Source organism: Mastomys coucha, unplaced genomic scaffold (genome assembly GCF_008632895.1).
Source record: "Mastomys coucha isolate ucsf_1 unplaced genomic scaffold, UCSF_Mcou_1 pScaffold15, whole genome shotgun sequence".
NCBI classification, from domain to species: Eukaryota; Metazoa; Chordata; class Mammalia; order Rodentia; family Muridae; genus Mastomys; species Mastomys coucha.
Genome location: NW_022196897.1, coordinates 90,116,378 through 90,134,960, shown reverse-complemented (window position 1 = coordinate 90,134,960; position 18,583 = coordinate 90,116,378). Strand labels below are relative to the sequence as shown.

General features: G+C 38.4%; 1 protein-coding gene across 1 annotated transcript in view; it reads right to left on the bottom strand.

Annotated features, from left to right (window-relative positions):
• The window catches only part of Cstf3 (cleavage stimulation factor subunit 3), a 75,067-nt gene that overhangs the window by 17,107 nt on the left and 39,377 nt on the right, over nucleotides 1-18,583 (bottom strand). Inside the window, exons 4-9 of the mRNA XM_031371216.1 lie at nucleotides 5,329-5,361; nucleotides 3,237-3,334; nucleotides 2,152-2,218; nucleotides 1,975-2,009; nucleotides 1,769-1,895; nucleotides 359-436 (exon numbers count right to left, since the gene is read on the bottom strand). Coding sequence (XP_031227076.1) covers nucleotides 359-436; nucleotides 1,769-1,895; nucleotides 1,975-2,009; nucleotides 2,152-2,218; nucleotides 3,237-3,334; nucleotides 5,329-5,361 — 438 coding nt within the window. The remainder of the gene's footprint in view (nucleotides 1-358; nucleotides 437-1,768; nucleotides 1,896-1,974; nucleotides 2,010-2,151; nucleotides 2,219-3,236; nucleotides 3,335-5,328; nucleotides 5,362-18,583) is intronic.

The following is an 18,583-nucleotide window of genomic DNA, read 5'->3' as shown; positions in this document are numbered from 1 at the left end:
TATATTTTGTCATTTAATATAACTTAAATAACTATTTCAATTAAACTATATCATTTTGCTAGCATTTGATCGCAGCACTTAGGAGACAGAGGCAAATTGATCTCTATGAGTGTAGAGTGTATGAGGCCAGACTGGTTTATTTCATGAGTTCTAGGATAGCATGGCTACATAGAAAGATCCTGTCCTCAACAAACCAAAAATCATCATCTCAGACAGGTATCAATTAGCTATAATTAGCTGTCATTAATTAAGACTCCAAATGATTGAAACTATCATGAGTAATATCAGATGGGAAAGCTTTGCTAATTATTTTAATGATTCAGTAACATTAAATTAAGTAGCCTATAAAATTCCATACCTTTGCTACACGTCTAGCATTCATGTAGTCTCTACTCCGATCTTCAATCATCTTTTTAGCTAAATGAATATTGATACCCTAAGGAAAAAATATTGTTATTAACTGTTTTTTTTTTCCTTTAAAATATTTGTTTTTACAGTTCTGCAAACCAAACCCACAGCCTTCTGCATGCTAGGCAACTAGATAAACACTCTACCACTAAACTACACATGCAGCCTAGAAAGAATAAGTAGACTAGCACGCAAGATAGTTTAGAAGGTAAAAGCCCTTGTCATAAAAGCCTGGTGACTTGTGTTCCATCCCTGGAACCCAGGTAACAGTGGAGAAAACTGACTCCACACAGCTGTCCAGTGACCTCTACACAGCATCACAGCACACGTGTTCTTTCTTTCACCCCTACAAAAGTATCTACTTTGTCAATTGTGAGTGGGCTAGACAATCGTATTAATAGGAAACATTTTCAGTTTACTTTGTATGTATGGATGGGTGGGTGGGTGCACATACAATAGCACATGCTGGAGGTCAGAGAACAACTTCCAGCAGTGGCTTTTTTCCTTTAATAATGTGGGTTGTACTGAAATCAGGCCATCAGTGCAGTGAGTGCCTTTACCTGTTGAGACATCTTATTGGATAAGAGTTTGTTTCACTTTCTTCTTTTAATAAAAATATGTGTAATTGTTTTGCCTGATCTATGCCTGTGTACCAGTGCATGGCTGGTACCCATGGAGACTATAAAAAAGAGCTGGATTCTCTGAAACTGGAGGTACAGATGGTTGTGAACCACAATGTGGATAGTGGGAATTGAACCTGGGTCCTCTGGAAGAGCATCCAGTGCTCTTAACTGCTGAGGTAGGTATCTTTCTAGCTCCTGGCTCTGGGATTTTTATAGATTTTATAGACATGAAATCATGAGATTCTCTCTTATCCAGTTAAATCAGTCACTAAGCAAACAAATAATGAATGCTAGCAACAATGTGAACAAAAGGAATAATTATACACTACTGGTGGGAATGTAAATTAGTTCAAAAGTCAACATAGAGATTTCTTTAAAAAGCTACATATAGACCTACCATAATTCTTGAGTAGTGATTTAAAGGACTTGAAGCCAACATATCACAGAGATACTTGCAAATTAATATTTACTGTAGAACTATTAAAAAATATATCCTTTTATTAGAATAAATACAAAACAAAGTGCCTAGAAATATATAGTTCAATGGTAGGGCATTTCTCTCATATGCATAAGGCTCAGGTTTTAGTCCATGGTGCAACAAAACAAAAGCCAGCATCAGAAGCAGCCACTGTGTAACACCATCATTCAGGCATCTAACACTAAAAGCTAGATTCCCTACGTTTACAATAGAAAATAGCTAGAATGGCCAGTTTGTAGTACACTCTGGCTTGGCTTACCTCTTCATACTTGTTGTAGTCTCTCCAGAGTTGTTCAATGTTGATCATTGGATTAACACAACCTCGTTGATAAACTCTTCGGACAGCAGTTATTCTCTGATTTTCTGCATAAGATCCTACAGCTTCCCTGAAGTTGGATAAAAATATCATTAATTGTATTATAGAGAATCAACTGTTTATATATTAAAAATTAAGATAATACTTACACGCCTTTTAAGAAATTGATGTAATCTACCCAAATCTAAGAAATAAAACAAAATGTTAATATCTTTCTTGATATTTTCATATTTAGGTATATACCCAGAGTCTCATGCATGCTGGGTATGTCTGCTACCACTGAACTATATTCCCAGCCCTCGTGTATATATTTAATTGAACTTTACCTGATAGGACATAATTTCCATTCCAATTTTATCCAGTGCAAAGTCATAAGCTTGAGCCATTTTTTCTCTGAAATGAACATAAAAAATATTTAAAATTTTTTTTATCAGTTGAGTATAACGGCCCATACCCGTTATTCCAAGAAGCTGAGGCAGGATTACTACCCTGAGTTAGAGGCCATTCTGGATTACACAATGAGTTCAAGGGCAGCTTGGGATACGTAGTATATACCCCATACTACTCGGAACTACAAAGCAAGACCCTGTTTGAAAACAAATCAGAAGCCAATCAAAACCTAAAACTATTATCTAAATACATCAGAGAACATTCAAGTTAAGAGTCACTGAAGATAGGTAGGTAAAAGTCATAGTGCAGAGTTAACTACCAAGTAGCTGCCTTAGACATCTTAAGTGGCACACTGTTCCACATAACTTGACAAGCATGTGCTGAGACAATCATTAAAAAGCTTCTTGAAAAAGTTTGACAAGCCCACTAAAAAAGTGCTATCATGTAAATACACAGTGCTTAATATAGAAAACTTTGGATGAGTCAGTTCTCAGGGGAAGATAAGTGCCACTGGCTTTCTCTAAAACACATTTCCTGATTTCTCAGAGAATTCTGACTTTTCTTTTCTTTTCTTTTTAATTTATTTTATGTATATGAGCACATTGTAGCTGTCTTTAGACACACCAGAAAAGGACATCGGAACCCATTACAGATGGTTGTGATCCACCATGTGGTTGCTGGGATTTGAACTCAGGACCTCTGGAAAAGCAGTCAGCGTTCTTAACCACTGAGCCATCTCTCCAACCCGAATTCAATACTTAGGTCTCTTCCTACCTGTAGCTCAGAGACAGAGCTGGTGTGAGGCATGTGGAAATGACTGCATTTAGAGACAACATGCACTGATACCAGCCACTGCCCCAGGATTTCTTTGTGTAGCCCTGGCTGTCTTGGAACTCAATCTGTTGATCAGGCTGGCCTCAAACTCAGAGGTCTACCTGCCTCTGTCTCCTCAGTGCTGGGATTAGGAGGGCACCACCACACCCAGCTCAATACACAATCTTAAGACCATGATTTCACTTACTTGTAACTTGGCAGTTTACCCTTGGTTTCTCTGACATATGAAAGATAACACTTCCATAAATCAATGTGCAAAACCTTCATAAGGCATCTTTGAAATAGCTTTAAATAAAAGAAAATAATCAGAGTCCAGATAAATATATTTCATATTTGTATGAATCAAACAGCATATTAAAAAATAAAGTCAGTCTTTTCAGGAATTAATTTTCTTATCAATAAAAGGCAAATAAGAGGGATGGAGAGATGACTCTGGTTAAGAACACACTGCCTGAGGACCTTGGTTTGATTCCCAATATCTATATGGCAGCTCACAACCATCCATAACACCAGTTCCAGCAGTTCAGACGTCGACTTTTTCGGGTATCAGGCATGCATGTGGTGTGTGTGTATATATATATATATATATATATATATATATATATATATATATATATGCACACACACGGGTAAAACTAAAAGCAAATAGCAATCCTCTTTTCAGTTTAGACAATCAAAATCATGCCCACGCATTTCACAAGTATAGTTATTTTATTTCCCCAGAGCCATAAGTAAATATGTAAGTAAATAAATACAATTATTTTTCTTTTGCAACATTTTCCTTAGTTTATATTAGCATATGAAATAAATTTCACTGAGGCTTTTTTTTAAATTTATTTTATGTGTATGAGTACACTGTAGCTGTACAGATGGCTGTGAGCTATCATGTGGCTGCTGGGAATTGAACTCAGGATGGCCCCCCTCACTCCGGCGTAATAGGCTGTAGCTGTCTTCAGACGCGCCAGAAGAGGGCATCTGATCTCATTATTGGTGGTTGTGAACCACCATGTGGTTGCTGGGATCCAAACTCAGGACCTTCGAAAGAGCAATCAGTGCTCTTACCCACTGAGCCATCTCGCAAGCCCTCATTGAGGCTTTTTGTTTGTTTTTTTCGAGACAGAGTTTCTCTGTATAGCCCTGGCTGTCCTGGAACTCACTCTGAAGACCAGGCTGTCCTTGAACTCAGAAATCCACCTGCCTCTGCCTCCCAAGTGCTGGGATCAAAGGCGTGCGCCACCACTGCCCAGCTGAGGCATTTTCATATTTTGCTCTTATTGACCTTGGCCCTTACTCCTCCCCACCCCCATTCCTACTGAGTCCCTGTCTCTCAATAGCTCCCTCTGCTCTCATGGCCAGTGTATTTCATACACTTCTGGCTTATTTTGCTTAACACAGGATAACTAGTATCTAGTTTCATCCACTTTCCTGAAAATGTAATGATTCCACTCTGCATATGTATTATATTTTCTTTAATTCATTTGTTGATAGACATCTAGGCTGGCCCATTTCCTCTGTTACAAACAGTTCAGCAATAAACACGGATGTACAAATACCTCTATGGTAGGAGTTAGAATCCTTTGAGTACATAGCCAAGTGTGGTATACCAGGGTCACATAATAGCTATTTATCTGTTTTTGACACAGGGTCTCACTACATATCCCTGGCTGTCCAGGAACTCTCTATGTAACATAGGTTAACTCAAACTCAGGGATCCATGTGTCTCTGTCTCCCTAGTGTGGGGATTAAAAGCATGCTCTACCATACTTTGATGTTTATCTTTGAAGCAGGGAGGGCCTCAACCTAAGGTGACTATGTATTAAAAATGACTTCCTAATTCTCCTGTCTCCACTTCCCAAAGCTCGGATTATAGGTATGCATTACAATGTCTGGTTTTTTGCAGTGCTGGGGTTTAAAGGCAGAGCTTTACCAAGTGAGCAGCAACCCCAGCTCCCACTGCTCCTTTTTTGAGAACCCTCCATGCTAATCCCCACAGGGCTGCACTACTTTCTATCCCACAAGCAGTGTTTAAGCACTTCCATTTCCTGGCTCTCAACAGGACTTACTGACATTTTTTTTCTTGGTTTTAGCCATTTTGACTTGAATACATTAGAATTTCAAAGTAGTTTTAATTTATATTTCCTGAAAGCTAAATAATTTTTAAGCTTTGAAGAAAGTGAAGTATTATTACAATATATAACTACTACCTGGATGCAGTAACATAAATCATTTTACCATATTGGTCATATAGAAACTCTTAAACTTCAAAATAGTTAACTTACCTTTTCAACTTTGTCATAATTTTTAGCTTTAATCTGAAGAGAAACAAAGAAAACAGGATTAATGTTACTCTTTTTAGAATATCAATACACTTTCTGAAATTTTGACTAATTTTTCTCCATTTTTTTTATCAACCTTATAAATCTTTCCTTCAAAATAACAAATAAGTCAGGTATAATGGTACACACATGTGATCCAGAAGTTTCAATCACAGGACCCACATTGTGAATGAGATAACTGGTTTCCAAAGTGATCACTTACTACCTTATTATAACTGTCACAAATTTTTGCTTGGAATTAAGAATGCCCTTTAAACTAGCAAGTTTTTAGAATTTATTGAGAAATCTACTCTCTATATATGTTAGATTATAATTATATCATCTTACTCCTTTCCTTTTCCTACCTCCAAACTCTCTCATATATCCTTTTTTTTGCTTTCAAATTCATGGCTTTTTCACTGTTGTTACGTACATATAGATATTCCTAAATACATAAACATAACTTGCTCCATCTGTTTGATGTTAATTTGTATTTTCAGGACTGCTGATACTGGATAACTAACTGGTAACTCTTCCCTGGGGGAGACTACTAGTCTGCTCTGAGCATTCCTTAGTTGCCTGAAGTTCTTAGTGTAGGGCTGAGGCTTCTCAACTTTCTCCCATTCACATTAGCATGTCTATTAGTAGCCTCCTAATTCAGCTAACATTTAGGCAGTCATGTTGGTGAGACTATGGGTGCAGCGTCTGACATTCCTAGGAGACATATCTCCTTTTCCATACTAACCCTTGAGTCTAAGGTCCAGTTGTGTTACAGATTTACCAGTTGTTTGTGAGCTTTACATGTGATTGATTGTGGTTTTCTGTGTTGGTCTCTGAAAAGAGAATTTTCCTTAATAAGCAGTGAGGACTACACTTCTCTGCAGTTATATGGATAAATCTTTAGAATGTAGTTAGGGATTGTGCTGGTTTAGTAGATTGTAGGTTCTCCTCCTAGATCCATGAGTTCACTAGCCCTGTGTAGTGTGCCTAGGTTTGCAATAGCAGGCATGATTTCCCTATTGTTGAACAGGTCTAAAGTCCAATTAGAGAGCTATTAGGTGCTGCCAAGGCTTGCGTGCCACTACTGCACTTTTAGGATTCTGTGCCATGCTGGTCTTCATTGTGGTTCATAGGCAGCACAGCTGGGTAGGAGTATTGGTTGTTTTCCTCCTTTGGAAGTTTGCATGGCACCTCCTGATACCATGAAAGCTAGTCCTCAGGGAAATGGCTTTCAGTTTAGATCCAATTCAGGGGTCTCTGGGTCCTACATCTGAAGTGCAGGGTGGCATTAACAAGTCTATGTTTTTGGAGTTTCTTGGATCGTCTATCATAAACCCCAACACTAAACATAAGAAACCCTCTTTTGAGCTGTAGGTCAGGGTGTCCAAGAGACTCCTAAAATATTATCTTTTTTGAGACAGGGTCTCATACCAAAGCTCCAGCTTTCCTGGAACACTTTGTATAGATTGGCCAGCATTGAACTCAGAGATCCACTTGCCTGTCTTCAGGGAGCTGAGATTCAAGAGGTGGGCACCATGCCCAGCTAATTATCATATTCTTTTCCATCCCCAGACTCCTCCCATATCCTTCCCACCACCCAACTTCATATTTTTTCCTCTCTCTTAAAAAACAAAACAAAACAAAAACAGAAGAAAAAAGCCACTACAAACTATGGAGCCTGATTTGTGCTAGCCAACTAACTACTCCCGAGTGTGGGGTCTACTCTGGAGTATGGTTGATATGTTGTCACTCCCTCTCCCAGGACCTATCATTTGCAAACAGCTTTTTGGTTTGGGATTGGACTTTGCACCACTTCCTCGCCTCTGTGCTCAGATTTTGTCAGGTTTGAGCTTGTGCAAGTCTGTGCACCCCATCAGTCTCTGTGAGATCTATGTGCATTTGTCCTGTTGTATCTGGAAAATGATGTTTCCTTAAAATCATCCACACCTCTGGCTCTTACAGCCTTTTGCCCCTTCCACTTAGGTCTTTGAGGGTAGAGATACAATAAAGACATTCCATTCAGTGCTGAATACTAGAAAATCTCTCACTTTCTGCACACTGTCCAGTTATGGGTCTCTGTTACTCTCATCTACTGTAAAAGGAAGATTCTCTGATGAAGGCTAAGTGATGCTTTGCTCTATGTGGGTAGCAGTATGTCATTAGGAATCGTTTTATTGCAATGCACTGTCAGCAGAATAATTGTAGTAAGTTCCCTCTTAGGCCCATGTCCCATCTAGTCTCAGGTTCTTTGCCTAGTATGGGTACATCTCATAGAGTGGGTGTTAAATCCAACTCAAAAATGTTTGTGAACCTGTAAATTTATGTCTTTTTCACTCTAATTTTTTTTTTTCTTTTTAGGCTGGGTATGGTGGCATACATCTTTAATCCCAACACTCAGGAGGCAAACGCAGGTAGATCTCTGAGTTCCAGGCCAGCCTGGTCTACACAACCAGTTCCAGGCCAGCCAGCACTACACAGAGAAATTGTCTTGAAAAACAAAAGCAATATAAACAAAACAATAATACATTTCCTTTTTAACTTCTGGTCTGTCTTTCAGTGTTCCTTTTCCTTTCTACCTTTAAGGTCGTCTGACTATAGGCTCAGAATGTTAGTTTTACTTTTTTATTCAAAGTTTATGTGCTTGACTTCCAAGCAATTAGTCTTTGTATGACTTACTTCCTTTGACCTATTTGGTTCACAAATGGTTTCTGGCATTAGGTTTGCATCAATCAATCACATACTTTTCAACTGTCCTACAGTAGCTGTTTTGTTGGGAGCCTGTTGTGTTAATTTTAGTTTACATTCTTCTTTGCTACACTTTGTTCTCTGAGTCATGGAGCTGTGCTGGCAGATCTGACAGGTGAGGAGTAGATATAGACAGCAAGCAGGCTGCTGCCAGTCCTCTGCCAAGCAACCAGAACACATGCTGTGGTAGGAAGGTCTCAGCCTGCTATTTGGTTCAGGTTTGTTGTTTCTTAAAACCCAGTATGAGCTGCAGTTAAGGGCACTTGCTGCTCTTGCAGGGTACTTGTCTCAGCATTTACATGGCAGCTCACAACCCTAGCTCCAAAGGATCTGACACCTTCTGGCTTCCATAGGCATGGTATCCAGGTAGCGCATAGACATATACAAAGGTAAAGTACCCATAGACATAAAATAAAAATAAAGAAATCTTACAAGGAGAAGGAGGAGGAAGAAGAGGAGAAGATAAAGATGAAGAAGAAGAAGAAGAAGAAGAAGAAGAAGAAGAAGTAGGAGAAGGAGGAGGAGGAGGAAGAAGAGGAGAAGGAAGAGGAAGTGGAAGAAGAGGAGGAGGAGGAAGAGGAGGAAGAGAAGGAAAAAGAGGAGGAGGAGGAGAAAGAAGGGGAGAAGGAGGAGGAGAAGTAGTGTAGTAGTAGTAGTAGTAGTAGTAGTAGTGGTGGTAGTAGTAGTGATAACTTTCCTCTGTAGTCTATGCAGACCCCTCTGAGACATCCATAAAACCTAAGGCCACAATCCAATCATCTGAAAGTAGAATTGAAGGTAAGTGTGAAAGATGGTAAGTTTAACTCACCAGCTTCCTACATGTAGATGAAATTATTTACAGTTCTTACAACTGGTCAGAAAAACCAAATTACTCATTGTTGAAACTATCCAAGGATAGGAATATACAACTCGCAGCAGAGGTAAGTTAAAATAACATGGCAATATGTATAAATTTTCAAAGTGAGAAAGGCAAACTGAGATCTTATGTGCCAATCTACACTCACCAGAATATAAAACTTAAAAAGGGTATTGAGCAGGGGATGGTGGTGCATACCTTTAATCCTAGCACTCAGGAGAGAGACAGAAGTATCTATTTGAGCTTGAGATCAGTCTGAGCTACAAAGTGACTACACAAACAGACCCTGTCTCAAAACAAACTAAACAAAAGACAGAAAGGGGAAAAAAAGATATTAATTCTATCAAAGACAAACAAGGAAAAGTTATACACTAGTGGACAAATCATGACATACCCTTTAAGGGAAGCCATTAAAAGAAAAACAATAAAAAGACCCAGTCACCTATTAGTGTTTGCCTAGTGGTATGGAGCCTAGGGTCTGATTCCCAGCACCACATAAATCAGATATGGTGGTTCATGCTTGTCACCTCAACATTTGGGAATTGTAGGCAGAAGGATCAGAAATTTAAGGCTATCCTTGGCTACATAACAAGTTTAAACCCAATTTGGGATACATGAAACCCTACCTCAGTTCAAAGAAAAGAGACTCAACAATTCCATTCCTGGTATTCATCCCAAAGAAACAAAAGCAGCAGGTTATATAAAGTATTTGTACAAGGCTATTTATTGCAAACATAAATAGCCTAAAGTAAATGCCTACTATGTAAGCAGTATAATCAATTATGATACCTATATATCATGGATTATTGTGTACTCATATAAAATGAACCAGCTATGTGAGCTACTTAAGGGGGATTTCCATAAGATGATGATAAATGAGTATGTGTTAGTAATGTATGTAATATAATTCATCTTTATGAAACAATGATCGAAATAATTTATAATTTTTTATGACCATGAAAAAAACATGGACTGCATAAAAGGCTGTTAAAACAGTTTTCAGAGCTGTCACAGTGATAAAGTATGCACTTTCTCAAAAGGTCTGTACATAATTTGTTGTTTCCCTAGACAAACTGGTCCTGTGTCCTGAACTCTTTGATTCATTGGTTTCTGGGTTTTTTTGTTTTTTGTTTTGGTTTTTCCGAGACAAGGTTTCTCTGTGTAGCCCTGGAACTCACTCTGTAGACCAGGCTGGGTTTTTTTGTTTTTCCTCCGGAAACAAGGTTTCTCTGTGTAACCCTGGCTATCCTGGTCCTCTATCTGTAGACTAGGCTGAGTTCTCTAGAACTCAAAGATCTACGTACCTCTGCCTCCTGAGGGCTAAGATTAAAGGTGTGTACCACTATCACCACCACCAGGTTGATTATTTCTTTAATTGGTATTAGCATAACAAATACAGCAAAAAAAAAGATACTTTTGGCTAATGTAAAGTTAATTTTCTGGCACTTAGTACATGGTCACTGATTGTCAATCATTAAATCAACAAGTGAATACCGAGTAAGCCAACCTTGATAAAAATACTACAACAGTTTTAATCTCATTATTTGTTTATAAGAAAGAGAGCATGTGTTTGTGTGTGTGTGTGTACATGTGCCAAAGACTTTCTTTCTTCTCCTTCCACCATGTGAGTCCTAGGGATCAAACATAGATCATCAGGCTTCATGAGCAAAGCACTCTCTTACCTGCTAAACCATCTCCTTGTCCTGTTTTTGAAGCAGGGTCTTTCACTGTTCCTGAATTTGCTGACTAGGCTAGCTGTCAATGAGCTCCAGGGATCTATCACCTGGCTCTGCCTAAGATTCCAGATATGATGTACTTAATTTTTATGTGGCCTCTGAGGATTCAAGCTCAGAAGCATAAAGTTTAATGTGAATTAAATATGTGTGTCTGTCTATGTGAGCAAGGAAGTCAGAGGGGTGTTGGTTCCCTAACACTGGAATTCCAGTTGTGAGCTTGCCTAATGTGGGTGCTGGAAATCAAACTCACAAGAACCAATATATACTCTTAACCCTGAGCCATTGCTCTTTCTTTTAAACTCAGATCCTTATTATGCTTGCCACTTTTCTAACTGTGCCAAATTCCCATCATAATTTCATTATTAAAAAAATTTGAAGAACTGGGCAGTGGTGGCGCATGCTTTTAATCCCAGGACTTGGGAGGCAGTGGCAGGCAGATTTCTGAGTTCAAGGCCAGCCTGGTCTACAGAGTGAGTTCCAGGACAGCCAGGGCTACACAGAAAAATCCTGTCTTGAGAAACAAAAACAAAAACAAACAAACAAAAAAAATTGAAGAAAAAATTTATGTGTATAGGTATTTTAGTGGCATGTATGTCTGTGTGCCATGTGCATGTAGTACCCTTTGAGGCTAAAAGGAAGTGTCAGATGCTCTGGAGCTGGAGTTATATATGGTTGCAAGCTACCATGTGAATGCTGAGAACACAACTCAAGCCCTCTGGAAAACACCCAGTGTGTGTAACTGCTGAGCCATCTTCCCAGCTCCTTAAAAATAATTCTTCAAAAATAACTGAACATAAATTATTTTCAATTTGCTTTGGGAATTAAATCTGCATTGTAATAAAATGAAAAGAATATAACCATATAGTATCAATTATTTAACCACTGCCAGCATTGGCTTTGCCATTTACACTATAGGAAATGTTAACATCCACTTCAAAAGGCTATTCCAAGGACTGAAATTATAAACCACTGAGAAGGTCCAGGTGCTGAAAAAAATCCCACCAATTATCAAAAAAGTATAAATTTGTAGTGAGAAATATCTTACCTACAAAAGCACATTTAATAAATATTCTTGGTCTCAAGCAAGGTAGCACACTACTGTGATCCCAGCACCTGGGTGTGTGTTGGGGAGGGGGAGAGGTCAGAGGCATGTCTACACAGCAAGTTCTAGCCCAGCAGGAGATACACAGTGAGACCTTGTCTAAAAAAAAAATTAAAATTCTCAGTCACATTCATTAATCTTATTATTCTATTTCATACCCTTCTGTAAAATAACAACTATCCTTATAGATGGTGATCCAACACCTCTGACCTCTATAGGAATTTGCATTCACATAAAACAAACCACACACCTACAGAATTAGATCACAAAGTTCAAGTGGCTTAATAGCAAGTCCATGTCCTTTGTCACAAAAAAACCTAAAACAAACCAAACAAACAAAAAAAACCTAGGTAAAACCATCTCAGTCTATACATTTTGTTGGGGTTTTGGACAATACTGAGCAAACAGAAACTCTTACGGCAGTTGCTTATAGTGATGAAGAAAAGAATTGCAATCTATACTTCTAACTTGCTCTCTTTTCCACTCTGAAGTACAATCCATACACTTTATGAATCAAACAAATATGAGTTTGAGGGGTGAAGATGTCAAATTCTAATTATGAAAAATTGTTTAATCCTAGCATTGGAGAGGCAGAAGCAGGCAATCTCTTAGCTCAAAGCCACACTGATCTACAAAGTTTCAGTATAGCCAGGGCTACACAGAGAAACCCTGTCTCTTAAAAAAAAAAAAAAAAATAATAATAATAAAATTCTAACATTAATCATGAAGCAAAATTAATTCTAACATTAATCATTAATCAAAACAAATGCATTCCTAAATATAAATCCTTATTTTGAGCATTTTTTAATATCCTAGTACAGTGAAAATTATCACTGAAGATTACAAAATATAAAGAGTTTTAAGGAATATGCAGGGGCTAGAGAGGTGACTCAGTAGTTAAGAGCACTGTTTGCTATTCCAGAGGTCAAGTTCAATTCCCAGAAACCACATGGTGGCTCACAACCATCTCTCCTAGGATCTAATGCCCTTTACTGGCATGCAGGTGTACATACAGATAGAGAGCACTCATACACACACACACACACACACACACACACACACACACACACACACACACACACAATACACACACATACATATTATTTATTAAATGAATCTTAAACAAACAAAAAAGGAATTTGCAAAACAATGACTACAAATGGGCTGTGGTACACACCTGTAAACCCAGCACTCGAGGCAGAGGCAGTAAGATCACACATGCCAGCCTTGTCTGCAGAATAAGTTTCAGGACAGCCAAGGCTATATAAGAATGTATTTCAAAAACCTACTCAAAATAAATAAGTACAAATATGTTTTCAAGTTGTTTAAGTGGTTGGAACAGTTTTCCTTTGTGCCTCACTCAAGTTTTATATGTCAAGTGAGTTGTGTTTAAAAATAAGCCAAATTGTATTCAGTAGACAATTACATGAACACCATGTGGCAAGTCTTTCCTGCTCCATCTTCATTTCCAAGCACTGGTGGCAAAACTGGGCCTTAACTCATGGAGTTATATTTTAATTGTGGTGAAGATAATTTAACAACCCAAGAAAAAAGACAATGTGTAAGTTTTGCCAATCTATATTTCTTAATTTTTCCTATAACATTACTTAAGAAAGCTATAATTTTCCTATTAATTATAGCTATAAATGGTGCTAAGGGTATGGTATGGCTCAGTGGTAGAGTGCTCACACTATAGAAAATAAAAAGATAAAGGTTATAGATAAAAGCACATAGCAACAAGATTTTATAGGTTGGCCACACTGGTAGATGACTCATATATGACTTTAAGCACTGCACTGTAATCGTATTAACTAAAATTATAACCAGATATTCCAGACCCATGTGAATTATCATTAAGTGTACTTAAACTATTCTCTTTTTTATAAAATTATGCCTATACTAAATTTACTTCCCTTTGGGCTATTTGTACAAATCAGAGTACTACTTAACCCTTTACTTTCCTAAATCAACTAAAATGTCTGTGAGGGCTAGGAGCTGCAGCTCAAGTGGTGGAACATGTTTTTCATGTGCAGGGTTCTAGACTTGATTGCCAACACCTCTCTCAAGAAAGTGTTCATCGGCCGAGCAGTGGTGACGCACACCTATAATCCCAGCACTTGGGAGGCAGAGGCAGGTGGATTTCTGAGTTTGAGGCCAGCCTGGTCTACAGAGTGAGTTCCAGGACAGCCAGGGCTACACAGAGAAACCCTGTCTTGGAAAAACCAAAAGAAAAAAAAAGAAAGTGTTCATCATGTGTTCTTGTGATTTACCAAGTAGATATGAGAATACTGTAACCAAAATCTATTAAAGATCTTATAACTTAATTGGAAACATAAACCCAATATTAAGAACAATACAGGGGGCTGGGGAGATGGCTCAGAGGTTGAGAGCACTGACTGTTCTCCCAGAGGTCCTGAGTTCAATTCCCAGCAACCACATGGTGGCTCACAACCATCTGTACTGGGATCTGATGCTCTCTTCTGGTGTGCCTGAGAACACCTACAGTGTACTTATATAAATAAAATATTGGAAAAAAAAAGAGAATACAGAAATGAACTTAACTTTAAATTTGAAAAACTTCTGTATCCTATATTTCAGGGGAAAGGGAATGAAAAGCAGAGTTTGTAACAAGTACAGGTTTCAATGAATAGATGGAATCCAGGTCACCATGAGAAGCGGGGTTTGTATAAGACAACACAGGATTCTCCAGCTTCCTGTAGAAGAGTGAAAATATCTATATAAGTAAGAACATATAGGAGCGGGAGAGATGGCTCAGTGGTTAAGAGCACTGATGGCTCTTCCAGAGGTCCTGAGTTCAATTCCCAGCAACCACATGGTGGTTCAACCATCTGTAATGGGATCTGATGCCCTCTTCTGGTGTGTCTGAAGACAGCTACAGTGTACTCATATACATAAAATAAATAATTCTTAAAATATATATATATTGGAAAAACAGGTTGGCTAATTGTAGGCAGATCTAACACAGGGCAAAAGAGCCAAGCAGAGTTAAAATTGAGACACAAAACACCTGGATGTCATTGTGATTTTTCTGGCAGGTGATGATGTAATCATGGGAAAAGATGGTTCATCAGAAAAGTAGTGGTGGTGGGGTTTACAGATCAGAGAGAACACTATATAATTTCTGGTACCATGAGTACTAGTTACAAGAATAACTATTATTTATATATTGGGGAATATCGGCCTGGGCCAGTAATACAGAGGAAAACAGAATAAACAGTTTTCCATGGAACAAACATAAGAACTATTGAGAGCCATTGCATAGTAAAGTTTACTTTGTATTAGGTTATGACATAACTGTAACTGAGGTAGAAATGCATGCCAGCAAATAGATCATTTTCAAATAAGACAAAACTGACTTAATAAAGACATGATTTAAAAAAACCTTTTTGTTGTTGGTTTTTTTTTGGGGGGGAGCATGGCTCTGGAAGAGCAGTCCGTGCTCTTAGCCTATGAGCCATCTCTCCAGCCCCCAGTTAATGGCTGTCTTTAAAATCCCTATGTAGACCAGGTTGACCTTGAACTCAAGAGTTCTGCCTGCTTCAACCTCCCAAGTGCTGGGATTAGTGCTTGTGCCATCAAGCCTCAGCAGGACTCTTTCTAAATTATCTATTCCCAGACAGAGAAGACAAAGATCTAGAAAGCATACCAAGATAAGAGGATGAGCAGAAAGGCAGTATCAAAGCAGTCAGAGAACACAGGACAGAAAGGTTAGTGGATGGTGGCAATGCCACGGCCTTTTGAAGGAGAGCACACAAAAGACAAGGGCATCTGGCAATAAGGTCATTACTTACTTATTACAATTTGAAAGCTGAAGCAAAGTCTTAGGACTTAAGAAAGTCAGTAACAAAATCCTGGTAACACTGGCAGCATTTATCAGGCACTCAACAAGTTTATGTGCATTAACTCACTGTTAGAAAAATAATCAGGTCTGTGGCTAGTAAACTGGCCACTTAAATTCAATCGCTGGGACATGGTAGAGGGAGAGAGCTGACTCCAGAAAGCTGTCCTCCAATTTCCTCATGCATGCCATGGCACAAATGCACACACACACACACACACACACACACACACACACACACACACACACACGGAAAAAAAGAAAAATGATCCAGTTTAAGGAAGAAAATGAGGTACAGACTAATGTTTAGACTTGTCCAAGACTGAGATATTTTTGTTTTGTTTTGTTTTGTTTTTTGACACAGATTCTCACTATATAGCCCAAGCTAGCCTCAAAACCCCACCTCCCACACATATTTTAAAACAAATATAGGAGCTAAAGGGATGCCTCTTAGTGGTTAAAAGCACCTGTTCTTGCAGAAGACAAGAAGTTTTGACCCCCAATACCCACATGACACCTCACAACTGTCTGTAACTGCAGTCTTCTGATGCCCTCTTCTGAGTTTCACAGGTACCAGGCACACACACTGTGTAGACATACATGCAGGCAAAACACCCATACATATAAAATGTAAGAAAACAAAACCCAAGTACGTAAACTTACAATACAGACTGGAAAGGGGTGGGTATGTGCCTCAGTTTGTAGAGTGTTTGCCTAGCCTTCACTAAGTTCTTGGGTTGACTTCTAGCACCACATAAAATGGGCTGCAGGCATTACTGTTTTTGTCCAACCTTTTGTTCTCTTAAAGTGAATTAAAAAACACTTGGTGTAGTGGCACACACATACTCACAGACTCCGGAGAAGTAGAGGCAGGAAGGAAGATCAGAAGTTCAGGGTCATTTTTGGCTACAAAAGAAGTTTGAAGCCAGCCTCTGCTACACAAAACGATATCTCAAACAAGCAAGCACACTAAAAAAAGATTACCCACCAAGCAGTGGTGGCACATGGCTTTAATCCCAGCACTTGGGAGGCAGAGGCAGGCGGATTTCTGAGTTTGAAGCCACCCTGGTCTACAGAGTGAGTTCCAGGACAGCCAGGGATACACAGAGAAACCTTGTCTCAAAAAATCACACACACACACACACACACACACACACACACAGACACACACACACACACAGACACGCACACACACACACACACACAGACTACCCAGATATGCTGATGCATGTTGGCAATCTCAGCTACTTGAGAGGATGAAGCAAGAGGATCACTTGAGCATAGAAGACTGAGACCAACCTGGAAAACATGGTAGCCCTCACAAAATAGCAAAACAAAACAAAAGAAAACAAAACAAAAACAACAAAAACCCATGAAGAATGGAAATACATCCATATAATTTTAAACGTTAAACTTAAATGTCAAAGCATTCAAGAGGCTGTTCGAGGCAACGGCACAAAAAGAATTTAACAGAACTGTAGAGCAAACTGCATACTGAGAAGGCTGAGACAATTTCTCTGTCACAGTTTATATTTTTCTAATATTTTATTTCCAGACAAATTTTACAATAGTCAAGAGAGCTAGGTTGGTTTTGGTCAATGTGATTTCTAACAGTTCTCTTCAATTATCATAGGCATTTTTCTATGCATAGAAACATTCCTACCATAAATCTATTTTTAAATGCTCTCAGATTTTTACCTAGGCTAACAAAATGAAATAACTGCCAAGTATACTGATTTCACCCAAGACAGTGAAACTCAAAGCTTGGACCTAAAGCTAATTTTGTTCTTAGAGGGCATCAGCAATACTTATCACTGAACATTTATGTCCAGCTTTATTTAAGCTAGCAAAACAGAGTAATTTGTCACCATCAATCCAATTATTACCCTTCAAAGCATAATCAACCTTTAGTGTTTACTTTTCAGAAACAGTGGGGGCTGGAGAGATGGCTCAGAGGTTAAGAGCACTGACTGCTCCAGGTCCTGAGTTCAAATCCCAGCAACCACATGGTGGCTCACACCATCCATAATGAGATCTGATGCCCTCTTCTGGTGTGTCTGAAGACAGCTACAATGTACTTACATATAATAATAAATAAATCTTTAAAACAAACAAACAAAAAACCAGTGTCTTACTAATTGATATCATAGGCTGGCCTTGAGCTCAAAATCATCTTGCCTCTGGCTCCCCAGTGCTAGGATCACATGTATGCCATGTTTTATAGCTTGTGTATGCTTATCAAGAATTTAACCGGGAGCTGGAGAGATGGCTCAGAGGCTAAGAGCACTGACTGCTCTTGCAGAGGTCCTGAGTTCAATTCGTAGCAGCCACATGGCGGCTCATAACCATCTGTAATAGGATTTGATGCCCTCTTCTAGTGTGTCTGAAGACAGTGACGGTGTACTCATAGACATAAAATAAATATATATTTTTTTTAAAAAAGAACTTTAGCTAAGCTGAGCTGTCTCCAGACTTTACATTCCTGTATTTTTAAAAGCAACTTTCCCACTCCTTAAGAATTTAGGTATCACCAAAGACCTGAAACTATGAAATAAACCTTACGAATATTCAAAAACTTAACAGAATATCCATACTCTAAAATATTCCATGTTTTTTAAAATCAATACTGCTACTTGCACACTCTTAAGTAAACAATCAGCTGGGTGTTATGATCCAACACCCTTTCTCTCAATCCTATATGCAGTTTTCTGATTTTATTATAGGAATAACTAAATTACAAATATCTTTAAATGCTCATCAAATATTGTAATTATCTTTTGCACCAAAGTTATATATTCAATCCCATTCCTTGTACCCAAAATACTTATTAGCTACTTTCTTTTTAAAATTAAAAAGTATCATAATATGGCACAATTTGAAAGATCTTACCAGCCATCTTTGATAGTGAAATACAAACTCCC